This window comes from Neovison vison, chromosome 6 (genome assembly GCF_020171115.1).
Source record: "Neovison vison isolate M4711 chromosome 6, ASM_NN_V1, whole genome shotgun sequence".
Taxonomy (NCBI): Eukaryota; Metazoa; Chordata; class Mammalia; order Carnivora; family Mustelidae; genus Neogale; species Neogale vison.
This window is the reverse complement of record NC_058096.1, coordinates 136847248-136864399: the sequence shown is the minus strand read 5'-3', so window position 1 is coordinate 136864399 and position 17152 is coordinate 136847248. Positions and strand designations below refer to the sequence as shown.

Sequence of the window (17152 nt, the reverse complement as noted above, 5' to 3'; positions counted from 1 at the left end):
TCAAAGTAAGAACTCAATACATTATGTAACATTAGTAATGTTCCCCAATACTGCCAAAGCCTATGTCATGGCATGGCACACACGGTGCTCGGTATATACCTGTTGAATGAAGACCGAAGTCCTAATCTTGTGCTATTTTGCCTACACAATTTACACAGTGAACATATTTCTCTAAAAGACTTTTCTTGCCTGTTCAGAGACTTCATTTGTTTAAAGTGATATGGATTTATAATTCCCAGAAATTTTTACTGGCAGGTACTTCTACTTCATATATTTAAATGGATCTTCTGAATATCATGTCCTTTCTCTAATCCAAGATCTTTCCCTGGATAACCTCATCTCACCTCAAACCATTTTTCCCAAACAAACAGACCCTCATGTGCATAGACACACATATACACCTTCTGTAACCATGTAGCACAGCGAACCATGTCACGCCTGAGTCCTTGACTGACTTCTCTGACAGCAAATCTAAGAAAGGTTATCAGGATCAACTAAGACCACACTTTCTGGAGAATAGCTGCTGAGTCCCAGCCTCCCGCATGGTTCCCTGATTTTGGAAAAGAGCCTCAGATCTCTCAGACAGCAGAAGACCTCCAGGTGAGACTGCCCCTCTCTTGCAGTGCATAAGAGCATTACTCCCCCATCTCTCCCCACCATCCCTGGACTCCTGGACCCAGAACAATGACTATCCTATCACATCAGGGCAGCCTGGCCCCTACCCTCAACCACAGTTAGAATTACTCCTTCAGTTTATTTTTTCACTCACTTGCTTGCTGGCAAGGCACAAGGCTTCTCAAAATAAGCCACTACACTCCATTGGCCAGAACTGGGCCTCAGCTGGAGAGACTCCTGGCTTCGATGACTGCTTGGATTCGAGGAGAAAATAGTCTTTCCTGAATGTGTTCAGTGACTCTGACCATTGACAAAGATTCTGTCCTTGGCCAAACTCTAGCCAGGCTTTCCTGAGCCCTTTTCTCTACTGTGCCTTAACCTGGGCCGGTAAAAACCAACAAAACATAATAGCTCGAGGCCACACCCCAAGGATGACCCTAGCCCACTTTTAGAGTGTCTGTCTGAGAAAATTCAGGGCTGTCAAAAGAATTTACTGTTCCCACCAACACCTGAAGACAGGGCCCCTATCTCCCAGTCTCTGGAGGAGGGTAGGAGCCAAACTTCCCTAACACCAGTCAGCAAACCCATATGGGTTTCACGTGACTTCCCCTAACCCTGTGGATCCTCCGCTCACCCCGCACCCTCCTCCTCCATTCCCGCTTGAAAAGATCCAGTCTCTTCTGACTGGTACCGAAGTCCAGTTCATCCTGGACTCCTGTCCCTCCTGTAATAATTATTACTGATTACACCTGCCCGGCTTTGCTCATCTTTGACAGCACGACTAAGAAAGGCTACCTCTGGAGAAAAAGAGGGCAGAAGACGCCTGGACCGAGAAGGGATACTGCACAAGAGGCAGGTGCCGGCCGGACCGCGGGTCAGAGCAGGAAAAAGATGCTCAAGTGCGCCGCAGGGTGGCAGGGGGCGCAGACCCGCTCGGACTTCCGGGAAACAGGCGATGCCAGGCAACACCTCCCGCCAGTAGGAAGGCGGGCCCGACGCAGGTGCGCGCCACGACCAAGGAACCCTGGAGCGCGCTGGCGCGCGGGTAAGCGGCTTCCTCGGCCAGGCATTTCCAAGTCAAAGCCGGCCAGACCTTACAGGGGCCGAGTGGCCTCGCTTCAGAGCGGCAACTCACGGGGACCCCGTGACCGAGTTTCCTCCCCGCGGGAGCGCCAGGACTCCACCAACCAGCGACGAGCCGGAAACACCGCGGGAGCCCGCCCTCCCTTCTAGGAAGCCGGAGGTTTCCCGCTCTGTGGTGCGCTGGGCCGGGACCCCCCCGCTCCGCGCTTGCGAAGCCGGTCTCACAGCAGGTGTCAGTGTTGCGGATGTCCAGCGGCGGTATGGAGGGTCCGGTTGCAACCTTGTCTGTGCAGACCTCAATAGCTGGCTGCAGACGGGGCCGCAGGAGGGCCAGGAACGAAGCAAATATTTGGGGATCCCACGTGCAATTGTGATGGAAAAGCCAGACTTCTTGGCTTGCAGGGCGCGTCATACAGGGAAAGAGCTGTTTGCGTCTCTGAAGCCCGCACTATTCCTGGAACCCAGTCCAGAGGCTGGACTGGTAAAAATGAACTAACGGTGGTGTGGAGTCTGTGCTCTTACCTCTGAGGTCTTAGGGCCAGACTTGACATACTGAGTGCTATCCTGAGGACAAGGCCGGGAACTAGAGAATTAGCCGGATTTCACCCTGTAAACACTGAAGACCACCCCCGAGCATATTACAATTTAGACTGGACTGTAGGAGGTCTGCCCACCGTATGCCTGATCTCTGTTAAAGGATACAAGGGCTGTCCTGAATGAGAGCTCTGTGACGATGCTACTTAACAATCAGCTTCAGGGAATCAGGGCTAGGGTAGGATCAGTTAAGGGAGCTGGAGGGAGTACCTGCTGGAGGCCTATTCTTTGGGAGGCATGGCAGTGGTAGCTAGATTAAAGGAGAAATCATGCAGCCACATTTCTATCACCAGCCAAACTCAGTGTTGAAGTGGCTATGGAAACACAAGGAAAATCAAGGAGAACTATAACAAGAAATGAACCAGATGGAGAGTTCTAACCAGGAAGCCAGGTTTGCAGCTGCTAAGTGGGGTACATACACAGACCCCAAAGAAAAAGGCCCAAGAGCCACAGAGATTCACCATCACTCAACCCGTGGCCAGAAGTGCCTGCTTACTCCAAACACAGAGCATAGGGAAATCAGAGGGGGACATAACCTCATTTCCTGTAACTCCAGCTCTTCCACCCCAAAACTAGCCAATCACAAGTCATCAACAAGAGATCTGAATGCACAGACTGAAAGCTTACTGTGAACCAAGAAACATTAATGGAAGATGATCAACACTGCCCACAGATAGCTGTCAAAGCTAAATTCCTAAAAGCTTCCAGTCACTGGGGGAAAAAATACCCTGAAGCTTCTCCTCAGTTATCTTAGTTGTCAGGAGACCTGAAACAACAAAAACAAGAGAAAAGATGCGCTCTCAGAAGTCTGCAAGATACTTTCCAGGTGTCTGATCAGCTCAGTTAACTCTTCCCCTTACCAGAGTGGGGCCCTAGCAGCCTCACTCACACTACGTGGCATAACCCCTTGGCCAGGGAAGAGTAGACCAGTGGACACCTCACCTAAATTAGGCAGATCAGATTCTCTCCCCCAGGGATGTGCCACAGTCTTGGAGATTGTTTGGGCTGCTCCCTGGAATGGGGTTGTAAACACGAAACTTGTGGCAACTTCTGCTACGTGCCTAGGGACAGAGAGTGCAGCAAACAGGGAAGAAGGGATCAGAAATGAAGAAAGAGGGGTGTCTGGGTGGCTCAGCCAGTTAAGCATCTGCCTTCAGCTCAGGGTTCTGGGATGGAGCCCCACCTCGGATTCCCTCTTCAGCGGGGACCCTGCTTCTCTTCCCCTCTACTGTTGCTCTCTATCCCTCTCTCTCAAATAAATAAAATCTTAAGCGGGGTAGGAGGGTGTAGTGGTGGGGGGAAGAGGGGAGAGAAGTGGAGAAAGAGCAGAGACTGCCTGTTGTCCCCTCTTGGGTTTTTCAGGCTCCAGATCTCCTGCTGCATTCTTGCCCTTGGTGCCAGGCTACACATAGGAATCCTTATAATTAAGTGTACTTACTTTCACTGAAATAGGTTTCTGTTATTTTCAAAGTGTCCTAAATAACATTGCCAACTCACTGACAAAGAGAAAAGTCTCAAAACTAAACAATTCTGGTAACATGATACCCATACCCCTTTCCTGAGAGAAGTGGACAGTCCTCTTGCTTGTGTTAAACTAATAAGTTTGGGAGGGAGCGGAGAGTCAGTATGTTCATAGTCATTTCACTTTTAGAGAAAATAAAACTCTTGCAAGAACTCTACATTGGATTTTAAGTGATGTATGAGTTTATTTTTACACATTCATCCTTTCTGTGAGCAATACATGGCCCTTGTCAAAAAACACCTGCATGCCTATTAAGTGCCAAATGACCGGCGACACCAGTTCCTGTGTTAAGAATAGCACATCAGTCAGCCTTTGACACCTACTAAGTTCTATGGAGCCTGTATCAAAACAATGTGGGGAACCCTACCTGCCTGCTGAATTAATGATAAAAGGAAAAAATAAATGAGACAATAATAGTCACCATCATCAGAAACCCATAAATCTGTTGGCTGTGAGGAATCAAAAGCCATTTTTCAGCCCAGAGCTGATATTTATTTTTCCCTACACTCCTTGCTTCCTTCTAATCTTGAACTACATTGAGGAGTTCTGTTTATCTTCAGAGGCTCTCACCTCCCTCCACTTCCTTCCTTGCTATATTCCTCCCAGAAACCCTGAGGATGTGTTGGGGCTTGTGGGAAATAAGTAGGACACTTTTATATATATATCACGTGTGTGTAAGAGAAATAATGATGAAGAAACCAGTCATTGTCATTTTCCTACATTTTGACTGTTTTCCTTAACAGTGATACTAGGAGAGGGATCTTTGCATTTTGCATAGTCTGGAAGCTCTGACTACAGCTGGGAAGGTTAAGTTTGGTTCTGCCTTTTCTTCTCCTGAATTCTATATATTACACAAACCTTATCAAGCAAGAAAATAAAGAAAAACCACCAACATCCCACAAACCATTTAAATTTCTCCCTATGCTAAGGGTGATGGAAATTTTATCTTGGTTACACAACTGTATTCGTCAAAACTCACCAAACTGCCGACTTTAAAAGGGTAAGGCCTATTAAGTATATCTCAATAAGTCTAACCAAAGCCCAGACCGAAATGCTTCTTTATGCCCTCCCTTGCAGACATAATTGTAAGGTGTTATCCTAACAGTATACATATCTTTTCCTTAGTGCTGTATTCCTGCTTAACTATTTAAAGTACCTTTCCATGCTTCTACACTGTCCTGAGGCAGTGATTGCAAGAAGGATGAGGGTCCATACCATTAGAGAAGTATGATCAAACCAGTGACATCATAACATCTGGTAAGATTAGTGCCCATCAACAGGAGGTGTCTGGGTGGTTTAGTTGATTGAACATCTGACTCCTGGTGTCAGCTCAGGTCATGAACACAGGGTTTTGAGATCAAGCCCTGCATCTGACCAGCATTTAGCACAGAGTCTGCTTGTGATTTGTGATTCTCCTTCATCCTCTCCCTCTGCCTCACCACCCCCGCAACCTCACCCAGCTCATGCACCACAAATAAATACATAAAATCTTAAAAAAAAAAGATTAGTGTCCACAAACACTTCTTGGTGTTAATTATAAAAATTAACTTAAAAGTACCAGGATTCAAAAATGCAGATTTAATCATAGAGGATGTGGAGTAGATGTGAGAACACATCTGAGTGTGTATATGGTTAGTTATGAGCTCTCCTCTGAGGCAGGAGCTACAGCAAGACAGGATTAGGTTTCTCTCCTTCCCTCGGAGGCTCATCAGTGTGAGGCCAACAAGTTTGCTCCATGTAGAATTGAGATGGCTATACCTAGGCACCTGTGCTCTAACCCACGGTCCCAGATCACTTTTCGTACCTATGTGTTTGCGTGGGCACTGAAATTAAACAAGGATGTGGACAGAAATAGAAAAGGAACAAAAAGAGAAAAAGAGAACCACAAAAGAGAACCACATCCCCTTCCAGTCAAGTTTAAAGACAGTCTACATTCTTGCTATCAATGCTGACTCATCACTTCATATTCTTTCTACTGGTTATTTCCTTGGTCTATTGCTTGGTTACACAGGATTCATTATCGAGGTAATAAGAAGTCCCAGGCTCCCATTTCTACACAGTGAGCCTTGCTCCTGCCCCACCAAATGGCCCTTCATAATTCCTGAAAGCCATCACTAGATACTTTCTCTGCTTACCTCCTCCCATGGGCTTTGCATCTTCCCTATTTCTTGAATTACAACAGGCCATGCCATTGGAATGCCATATCCTTAAGCTCCCAAATGTTCTGTAAACTCTACCTAATGTAGTAGGAAGGCAGGTGCAGACTGATGGTACAGGCCCAAACTGGACACCATAAAGGACAACTCCTACCATTTCCTACCCAGGCGATAGAAGTTTTAGAATCAAACATGGTTCTCAAACACCGTGAGAACATAAATGGAGTTGGGAAAACAATAATGACCACGCGGGCCCAGAAGACAAACAACACAGGCATGGTCAGGAGCTCAGGGAAACTGATAACTCTAAGTGGGTGGGTGGTCAAGCCCATGAAGGAGCTCATGGGGAGGATTTGGGCTCCCAGGGGAAGTGAGATCCTGAAAGAAATGCACTACTTGAACAGGGGAAGGACTAGCCATTTCAGAGGAGGGGAGCAGCACAAAGAGAGGCAGGGAGGGAGGAAGGAACGTGGGGCGTGGGGAAGATGGGGCAGCCCCTGGCACGGAGGGGGCAGAGTGCTCATGCTGGGCAGGCAGAGAGGGGTGGCCAGAAGCAGGGCAGTGGGGTCCAACTGTGGCTGGCCCTGCCACTTGTGTGGCTTTCTTGCGAGCATGCAACTTCTGGTGCTGAATGAAACTTGCACTCCACTTGAAGGCTTTCCTGCACACCCTGCATTCGTAAGGCCTCTCCCCAGTGTGGAGCCGCTGATGCTGGACCAGGGTGACCTTCTGATTGAAGGCCTTCCCGCACTCCTGGCAGCCATAGGGCTTCTCCCCAGTGTGGATGCGCTGGTGCACTGTAAAGCGGGAGCTACAGCTGAACGTTTTCCAGCACTCTTTGCACTTGAAGAGCTTCTCCCCTGTGTGGAGCCGCTGGTGCTGGACAAACACGGAGCTCCGGCGGAAGGCCTTCCCGCACTCCTTACACTCATAGGGCTTCTCCCCTGTGTGGATGCGCTGGTGCTGGAGGAGGACTGAATTGGAACTGAAGCTTTTCCCGCATGCCTGGCACTCATAGGGCTTCTCCCCGGTGTGGATGCGCTCATGGACGATGCGGTCGTAGCTACATCGGAAAGCCTTTCCACAGTCCTTACACTGAAAGGGTTTCTCCCCAGTGTGGATTCGCTGATGCCGGAGGAGTTTGGAGTTGTAGCTGAAGGTTTTCCCACAGTCCGGACATGCGAAGGGTTTCTCTCCACCGTGGAGTTTCTGGTGCTGAAGGAGGTGTGAATTTTGACTAAAGGCTTGTCCACACTCCTGACATAAGTAAGGCTTCTCCCCAGTGTGGGTTTTCTGGTGCCGGGAGAGTTTTGAATTATACCTGAAGGCTTTCCCACACTCTCTGCACTTATAGGGCTTGTCATCAGTGTGAATCCTCTGATGCTGCAGAAGGTGGGAATGTTGGCTGAAATAGTGGCCACACTCACCACATTTATAAAACACCTGTCCTCCGCAGAGGCCCTGCTTTGTCAGGTGGGTGCTGACCCTGGTGCTACCTTCCAGCTTCCTGCTTGCCTCCACCCTTTTGATGACAAGGGATCTGGAGTCCTGGACCAGGGAGTCCCTGAAACCTCCTTGGTTTGTTTTCTCTCCTGCCCGACAGGGCTGTGGCCTCCCTAAGCTGTCCTTAAGCAGAGGGAGCTGGGGAGCTTCTGTGAGCAGCCCCACCGCCGTCAGTCTGTGGGCCGCAGAGTCTTTAGAAATGTTCAGTCTTGGGCTTTGCTCCTCATTCTCGGTCTTGTTTTTACCACCTAGCATGATAAAAAGAAAACAGAGGCACTGAAGCTAGGAAGGTAGAGTTTACTTTTAAAAAAAAGGGGGGGTTGCATTTTGATGCATTTATGACAGATTTTATACTATTTTGGTCTATTTAAGTCTAGTGTAGTCCAGACTAATTGTTTTTTAACTGAGTCTTCTCTTTTAGAAGAACTAGGTATTTTTTACACTATGCATTTTTTTTAATTTTTTTTATTTTTTTATGTATTTATTTGACAGAGAGAAATCACAAGTAGATGGAGAGGCAGGCAGAGAGAGAGAGGGAAGCAGGCTCCCTGCTGAGCACAGAGCCCGATGCGGGACTCGATCCCAGGACCCTGAGATCATGACCCGAGCCGAAGGCAGCGGCTTAACCCACTGAGCCACCCAGGCGCCCCTACACTATGCATTTTTGAAATCCTCTAGCTTTACAAGGTAAAATAACAGAAAACAAAATTTTCAGATGGGTCTTTTCCAGTATGGGGCTGAAGCTCTAGTGAGGGGCACTTTTCTGAATGAAAGTGACCATCTTCATCCTAACCAAGACCTGGTATGACAGAAGAAAACCTTTCTTATTTTGAATCGTTAAAAGACAGGAGGAGGCCAAGCCGAAGAGAAAGGCAGTGGGTTCTCCTGCTTACCTGTGTGGACACCTCCCAGGGCCCCCCCCTTGAGGGGTGTCCAGGGATCCAGGCTCCATGGTGCTTCCCCTCGCTCCAGCTGGAGTATCAGATCTGGTTTGGGGAATGGCAATGCTGCTGAAGGAGAAAGAAAAGGAACAGGAAACTGAGGAGAGTCCCTACTAACCCCCTCAGCCCACCCTCTGCTTTGCCAGGTGAAAAAGTCAACATCCCAGGACCCTAAGTAAGTTCAGTGTGGAGAGAATCCGGAGATCTGAGGAAGACTCAAATTGTTTTGCTCAAGAGAGGCTTACTCTGGTTCTATTAGAGAAGACAAACAGCTCCTGTATCATTAGAGGTGTGTGCAGGGGGTCCTAAGAGACTCTCACGCAGGGGAGATAGGACCCAGGATTCCAGGGAACTGGAAGAGGGGAGGAGTGAAGGTAGGGCCACCAGGAACCCTCTCAGCTGTCTGTGCCCAGAGCAAAAACCCCTCTCAGGAGAGTCCCCACCAGGAAACAGGGAAGAAGCAAATCCTGCTGAAAAACCAAACCAAGCCTAGATCTTTCTCCATTAGCTACTCCCAAAACAGGGGATTAGGGAGCTTGGCTCATGGTGCATGAGTCCTGGGGATGTGGGAGACCCCAGATTCACCAAGGAGGAAGCCAGGGGCCCTCAGGGCAGAGCTCGTTCAGGGATAAGGAAGGATTTACCTAAGGAAGTGATGTTCGCGTAATTCTCCAGCATCACCTCCCGGTACAGGGCCCTCTGCGTGGGGTCCAGGCTGGTCCACTGATTCTGGGGGAAGTACATGGCCACATCCTCAAAGGTCACCGGTTCCTGAAAAAAATAGGCTCCTGCTCAAGTCCTGTCTGAGGGCTGAGGAGGGGGAACTCCAGGGAAGGGCTGCCTCTACTGGAGTCCATGGCTCTAAGGCCCATAGGAGGCTGGTACTGGCAAGGACAGCCACAACCATACCCCAGCCAGGGACAGCCCTCAGCGCATTTTCAGCATGCACACTTCTGGAACTTCCCTGCCTCGGGGTCACATCAACTCCCTGTCTGGTTCCATGAACTGGGTCGATCCTTCCGGTGTTTTCTTTTTTTTTTTTTTTAAGATGTTTCTTTTTTTTTTTTTTTTAAGATTTTATTTTATTTATTTGAGAGAGAGAGACAGTGAGAGAGAGCATGAGCGAGGAGAAGGTCAGAGGGAGAAGCAGACTCCCCATGGAGCTGGGAGCCTGATGTGGGACTCGATCCCGGGACTCCAGGATCACGCCCTGAGCCGGAGGCAGTCGTTTAACCAACTGCGCCACCCAGGCGTCCCCTTCCGGTGTTTTCTAAGATGACCATAGCAGGTATCTGTCTTTTACCCCAAATCCATCCACTCCATCCACTTGGTTTCTCTCTGGTCTTCCCCCCTCCATCTGTTTTTATAGACAGAGGAACAATCCCATGGGCACGGAGTTCCTTTTGCTCTTAGGGGGATCCTCCTTTTCTGCCATCTTGCTTTATCAGATGGTGGCCCTTGAAGGCAGCATGCAGTGTTGCTTCCTCCTCTTTTAACACTCGACTCCAGGGACAGGATGGCAGTCTCCATCCTTGAGCAGACACCTGCCCCCAGATCACCTAAGCTCCATCCGACCTGCTGACACTGCCTTCTTCACCAGGTGTGTCTCCCTGCCTCCTGATGGGGCCATTTCCATCTTCTCAGGGGAGAAGGAAACCATCCCTTGTCCTGTGTCACCTACTTTTACATCAAATCACTCAATCATTGGAACACAGCACGAGGTAAGAATTACTATTCTCTATTACAAATGATGGGAATCAGTGATATTAAGCACTTTGAAATAGACAAAAAGGAGTCCTCTTTATCTGAGCATTTATCACAAGGAACCAATCATTTCAAAATGAACTGACCACTTATACAAGTGAGTGGCACTATACCGTCTCTCCCCGACTTACAGTGAACTCTGTAAGTCTGTCCCAGTCTGTCATGTCAACAACGTCTCTGTGCTTCGTGTCTGCCAGGGGAAGAAACACAACTACAGACGTACTATAGGATTGCAGCCATCATGGTAAAGATTGGTTCAGACAGGAATCATCCGTGGATGCTACATTGAGGAGGAAATTTTGACGAGGAGCAGGATACTTGCGTGATCATAAATGTCCCCCCACAGATTTCGGATCAGTTGCAAGGGAAACATGACAACTATACACTGAAGAAATCAGGTATCACCTTGACCAAGAAGTTTAAACGTGGCTTGCGTGCCTGAAGAACTGAATTTCTCATTTTAATTAACTTTAATTCTAAACAGGCACATATAGCTAGTGGCTATCTTACTGGACAGTGTACCATAGATAGTTTGCTGCCTCTGAATGTTAATCAACCTTCTGTCTTTACTTCCTTCAGAGCCAACAGCTGGGAACAGGGACCTGACCTTCCTTCCTCATATCACTCCTCATTTCATACCCCTCCACTTCTCTGAGACCCCCCTGTACTTATCAGTGCATAACTTGTTCCTTGTTTTCTACAACATTCAGCATCTCAACATCCTGCTCCACCTCTGATCACTCTGCTTCTGTCCTCTGTTAGCACTTACTCCTTCTCCATGATGAAGCGGGGCTCTTCATTCCCCTACACGGGAAGTGGGGTTCAGAGGCAGCGCAGCACAGGAGCAAACAACATGGGCTTCACAGCAGCGCTCCTCAACAGGGAAATGCCCACCAGGACACACAGAGCATTCACTGTCTGGGGACTTTTTTTTTTTTTTAAGATTTATTTACTTATTTGAGAAAGACAGTGCACAAACAAGTTGGGGGGGGAGGGGCAGAGGGAAAGGGAGAAACAGACTCCATGCTGAGTGCAGAACCCAATGTGGGGCACAATCCTAGGACCCCAAGATCATGACCTGAGCCAAAGGCAGATGCTTAACTGACTGAGCCTCCCAGGAGCTCCTGGAGACGTTTTTAGCTGTCACAACCATGGGGTAGTGGGGATGCTATTGGCATCTAGTGGGTAGAAGCCAGGGATGAGGATAATTATCATACAACACACAAGACAGGCTGCCCAAACAACAAATTATCTGCCCCAAAGTGTTAATAGTGCTGAGATTGACAAACTCAGCTCTAGGGTCAGACTCTCTAGGTTCAAATCCCGTCTCTGATAACCATCAGCTGTGTGACCTTGGCTGATATACTCAAACTCTTTTGCCTCAGTTTCCTCATTTGGAAAACTGGAATAACATGAGTACCTATTTTATAAGGTTCTTGTAAGGGCAGAAGGAGTTAATGTGTGTAAAGAACTACAACACTGCCTGGCACATGGTGTTGAACACATCTCAGCACTTACAAGTACAGATGAGATTAGGGCAACATTTCTCATACAGACTGTAGATAAGACTGACAGTTGTCTAGAGGTGTCTGAATGGCTCAGTTGGTTTAAGCAGCAGACTCTAATTTTGGCTCAGGTCGTGATCCCAGGGTATGGAGATCGAGCCCCATGTAGGGCTCTGTGCTCAGTGGGGAGTCTTCTTGAGGATTCTCTCTCTCTCTCTCTCTCTCCCTCTGCACTGCTCCCCCACCTCTCACACTCCCTCTCTCATTCGAATAAATCTTTAAAAAAAAAAAAAGACGACAACTGTCTAAATATATATATGCGTGTGTGTATTTTTTCCCCTCTCTTTCTTTTTTGGTAATAGAATCATAATTTTACTTGGGGCTGCTCCCAGCTCTGGCAACTAACTAAGGCCAATGAAACACAAGTACCAAAACTGTTGGGGACACTCTGGGAAGGTTCGTGAAAGAATGCAAACTGATGAGAGGTTCGCCTTTTTTGTTATCTCCTCTTCTGGAATGCACACATGAGAGCTACAGATCAAGCAGTCACCTTGGACCATGAAGTAGCCTTGAATGCGAGAGCCAGTGCTAGAATAGTGAAGCAGAAACAGAGAAAGAGTGGGGTAACACTACCACTGCCACAGTGTCCCTCGACTGCCTCTCCCTGACTTCTCTTGCATGAAACAGAAGCCTCTATCTCATTTAAGCCACTATTACTTGGGGTTTCCTTACTGGAAGCCCATTATGAGTGACTATCCAACGTAAAGCACCAGGAGAGAACAGACTGCCCCTACAGATGTTTAAACACTTCCTGACTTGGAACTAATCTTTTTTTAAGATTTTGTTTATTTATTTGACAGAGACAGACACAGCAAGAGAGGGAACACAAGCAGGGGGAGTGGGAGACAGAGACACAGGCTTCCTGCTGAGCAGGGAGCCCAATGCAGAGCTCTATCCCAGGACTCCGGGATCATGACCTGAGCCGAAGACAGATGCTTAAGGACTGAGCCACCCAGGCACCCCTGACTTGTAACGAATTTTGCCTTAAGTGCTGAAATGGAAGTAGATGGTCTGTACATACACATTACTCATAAGTCTTGGATAGGGCTTCCTAATTATATGACACATCCATGACATGAGACACCAGCTTTCTCATTCCCTGATCTAGGATGCTGGAGAAATGCAAGCAACCTCTAGTGCCAGGAAAATTCTAGAAGGCAACTGCTTCCAGGGCTGCAAGAATTTATGCCAACAAAGAATAGAGGTTTTCACAGAGGTTAAGCTATCATCTTTGCAATGGGCTGGAGGCACTGGCATCAGCTCCAAACTCTGCATTCTTCCAAGAATCTGCTTCCTCATCAATCCACACTCTCCAAAGACTCCCCAGTGGCATCACTGGGCCTTGACTTTGTGCAGGGCAAACTCCTCCTGTGTGAGCAACTGTTTAAATGCAGGAGGTTGCCTTCCTCTGTATGGTGTCATGCAGACTAGCACTCCCCAAATTTTAACTTGCCCATTTGTTCCCCAGATACTGTACAAATATAGATTCTGATTCTGGAGATCTGGGTTGGGGCCCGAGACTCTGCCTTTCCAGAAAGCCCCTTGGTGATGCCCAAGATGCTTATCTGTGAACCATACTTTCTGTGAACCATACAGTCTGCATGGATGTAGAGTCTCACATTTTCAGAGAGTTTCTTAGCTGGTGCTTCCTTCCTTCCCAACCAACCTGATCCTCCCAAGTTTACCTACTCGCCCTCATCACCTCCCCTAACGCACTCCTCTGCCATACTCAACTGATAGATGCAATAAGCACGGGACTGGTCAGGTCGAGTTACTATTCCTGTAGTGATCGGTGCTATCTCTTTTGAACGTGGAAGGAGGGAAGAAAGCTCAGCTCACCTGGGACCACACCGTCTGGAGCATGGCTGATGGCCCCTGGCTTCACGCTGCCCTCTGTTTGGAAAAGCAAAAACCTGTGGAGCTAAGAGAGAATCACAGTGAGGCTGACCCTGCCTGGTTCCCCACCTCTTTCCCCTCAGCCTCCATGCCTCTCTTGTCCGAAACAATATTCCTAGACACTCTGAATGTTCTCAGCGCACCTCCTCACGTGTTGCACCTGCTTCTTTTGTAAATTCTACAAAATCTGCCTGGTGAAGCTGAAAATTCCTCGAAAGAATGTCTGTGAAGCGAGAATCAAGCACCGCATGCAGTGGATTCATGGCTTTCAAGAAAATCCCTGGCCCACTATGAATGAATGACTAAGTAGTCTGAACCGAAGGTGGCAAAGACCAAAAACAGCATTCACAGAAAAGGTGGTATAACGGGGCCCCGGGACGAAATCCAAGTGGTAATAACGGCCCCAGGGGTACGGGGAAGACGCTCAACGTCCCAGGGTAAGATGCTGACCGGAGACCCCCAGGGAATCTGCACACTCCACCCCGGCAAGCGGGCGACCCCACGCGTCACCTGCCCCCACCCTGAGTACCGCGAGCGGGGAACGTCAGGCCAGCTCTTCGGGGCAAGAGGGTTGCTGGCGCCTCTGCGGCACGGCCCCTCGGGCGGCGTCTGTGGGTCCGGACGCCAGAGCTCCGGGACACGGCGGGCCGCACCACCCCACCGAGGCGGACCACCCAACGCCCCGCCGCTCCCCCCGGTCCCAGGCGAGGCGGAAGCGCTAGCGGAGGCGCGCCCACCCGCGCCGCTCTAGGAAGCCGGGAGGCTGGGCTTCTCCATGGTCCCGAGAGCCTAAGAGCGGCAACTCGGGGACACGGAGTCCGCACCACACTCCGAGTGGGTCGGCCTGCGGGCTCGAGCGCTTGCCAGCAGCGCTGGCCTAATGAATTCCCGGCCCCAGTCTCAGTCCAGCGGCTTCTTCTGAGCTGTGACCTGAGATCGCCCAGTCCTAGGTCCGCGTTCTGATCCCGGCTCCATCACCCATTCACTGCATGGCCTGTGCCAGTTACTCAGACTCTGAGCTTCGGTTTCTCAATTGGGAACGGCAGTAGTTTCGAACTCATAAACTCAGTGCAGTAATTGAGTGAGTCAACTCGTGCAAAGCACTTACAACAACTTCTAGTTCTGCATCATAAATAAGAGAGTAAGTTCTAGCTCTGTTGTTGCGGACGTTATTGTTATTCCTGTGGGTCGTTGCCACTTTCCTATAACACACTCGATAGTTCTTTCTCCAGTCCACATAGAGTAAGAGTCATGGCAGCAGCTTCCTATTGGCCAGACATTGTGCAGATACCTTTGAGCTAGAGCCCTCTGTATCAACCTGCCTACTGTTTCTTTCTGCTTGGCTAATCCATAAGCACCTAAAACTCAGAATCTTTCCAGACAGATCTTGTCATCCTTCCATCACCCTCCAGTTCCACTTTCCAGTGTTGCCCTGTCTCTTTCCCCCAACACACTGCTTCTATAACCAAGCTAGGCAAGTTGGATCTTTGGTGAGTTACAGGTAGAGAATACACCAGGTGGAGTTGTCATACAAAGGAAAGTTTATTTGCAGCAAATAAAGAGATCACGGGGATTAACTTCCAAAACTGTGACTCCCCCAGTGGAAGCCAGTGGGCTCTTTTTACTTAAGATTAGGGTGAATATTCAGGATGAGGAGTTTTGTCATCACATGTAAAGATGGGCATAAGGTTGTGCAGGTGTACTTAGAAAATATACCTATACATGCATTCTGTGTTATGTTAACAAAGGCTGGTGCTCCTCTTGGGTGAAATGTTAACATTATAATGAGGCCGACCTCCATGGTCCATCTGCACAGGTGTGAGCCAGTGGTGAGCTCAAACTGGTTTAGGCCAGCTGGAGTTCTTACTGTTGTTTGCCTCTAAACAATAAGGTAAACATTCCTGTGAAGAAAGGGGGGGTAGGGGTTAGGAGGGTGGGAGGGTCTTGCTCTGGACATTTTACCTCATTAACCCTATGGAGCATGATTTCCGCAGGACTCTCCACTCAGCCAACCAGGTCATTCAATGTGGGAGTCATAACTGATCCCTTCCTCTGCATCGCCTCTGGATTGCTGTAGCAGCTTCCTAACTGTTCTGGTCACCAATCTGCCCCACTCTGCTCCCTTCTTCCCACAGGAGAGCCAGGGTGATCTAAGATACGAATCTGGTCATGACACAGTTCTGCTTTTAAAAACTCTTCAAAAGGGCGCCTGGATGGCTCAGTTGGTTAAGCAACTGCCTTCGTCTTGGCTCATGATCTTGGAATCTCGGGATCGAGTCCCACATGCGGCTCCCAGCTCCACAGGGAGTCTGCTTCTCTCTCTGACCTTCTCCCCTCTCATGCTCCCTCTCACTGTCTCTCTCTCAAATAAATAAATAAAATCTTTAAACAAACAAACAAAAAACCTTCAAAAGTATCTGATTTTGCAGATACTGTATTGTCACCAAACCTTCAGATTCAAGAATAGCGATCACTTGTAACATGATACCCTATTTAGAAAACCCAAAAGACTCCACCAAAAAATTCCTAGAACTAATAAATGAATTCAGCAAAGTCACGGGATACAAAATCAACATACAGGGGCACCTGGGTGGCTCAGTGGGTTAAGCTTCTGCCTTCAAGCCGGCTCAGGTCATGATGCCAGGGTCCTGGGCCCTGGGCCGCATCTGGCTCTTTGCTCAGCAGGGAGTCTGCCCCCCTGCCTCCTGCCTGCCTCTCTGCCTACTTGTGATCTCTGTCTGTCAAATAAATAAATAAAATCTTAAAAAAAAAAATCAACGTACAGAAATCTGTTGCATTTCTACACACCAAGCATCATGAAGCAAAAGAAAAAGGAATCAAGGAACAGATCCCATTTACAATTGCACCAAAAATAATAAGGTACCTAGGAATAAACTTAACCAAGGAGGTAAAAGACCTGTACTCTGAAAACTCACAAAAGAAACTGAAGAGGTCACAAAAATAGAAACATATTCCATGCTTATGGATTGGAAGAGCAAACATTTTTTTTAAAAGATTTTATTTATTTATTTGACAGGCAGAGATCACAAGTAGGCAGAGAGGCAGAGGTGCAACCAGGCTCTCTGTTGAGCAGAGAGCCTGATGCAGCCTTGATCCCAGGACCCCAGGATCAGGACCTGAGCCAATGGCAGAGGCTTTAACCCACTGAGCCACCCAGGCACCCCAGGAACAAATGTTATTAAAATGGCTATACTACCCAAAGCAATCTACACATTTAATGCAATTCCTATCGAAATACCACCAGCAGGGGTACCTGGGTGGCTCAGTCAGTTAAGTGCGGCGGATTTTGACTTAGGTCATGATACCAGTGTCCTGGGATCCAGCCTCCCATCAAACTCCCTGCTCATAGGGGAGTCGGCTTCTCCTTCTCCCTCTGCCATTCCCCCAGCTCATGTTCTCTCTCTCTTAAATAAATAAATAAAATATTTTTTTAAATACCACCAGAATTTTTCACAGATCTAGAGCAATCTCAAAATGTGTATGGAACCACAA

General features: G+C 48.4%; 1 protein-coding gene across 1 annotated transcript; it reads right to left on the bottom strand.

Moving 5' to 3' along the window:
• Positions 1 to 5242: 5242 nt before the first annotated feature.
• ZNF619 (zinc finger protein 619) lies at positions 5243 to 14244 on the bottom strand. The gene is made up of 5 exons (XM_044252426.1): positions 14169 to 14244; positions 13583 to 13664; positions 9059 to 9185; positions 8367 to 8483; positions 5243 to 7721 (listed from the first exon to the last, which is right to left on the bottom strand). Exons 2-5 carry the CDS (start codon positions 13604 to 13606, stop codon positions 6277 to 6279), a joined length of 1713 nt encoding a protein of 570 aa, XP_044108361.1. The 5' UTR covers positions 13607 to 13664; positions 14169 to 14244; the 3' UTR covers positions 5243 to 6276.
• Between the last annotated feature and the right edge of the window lie 2908 nt (positions 14245 to 17152).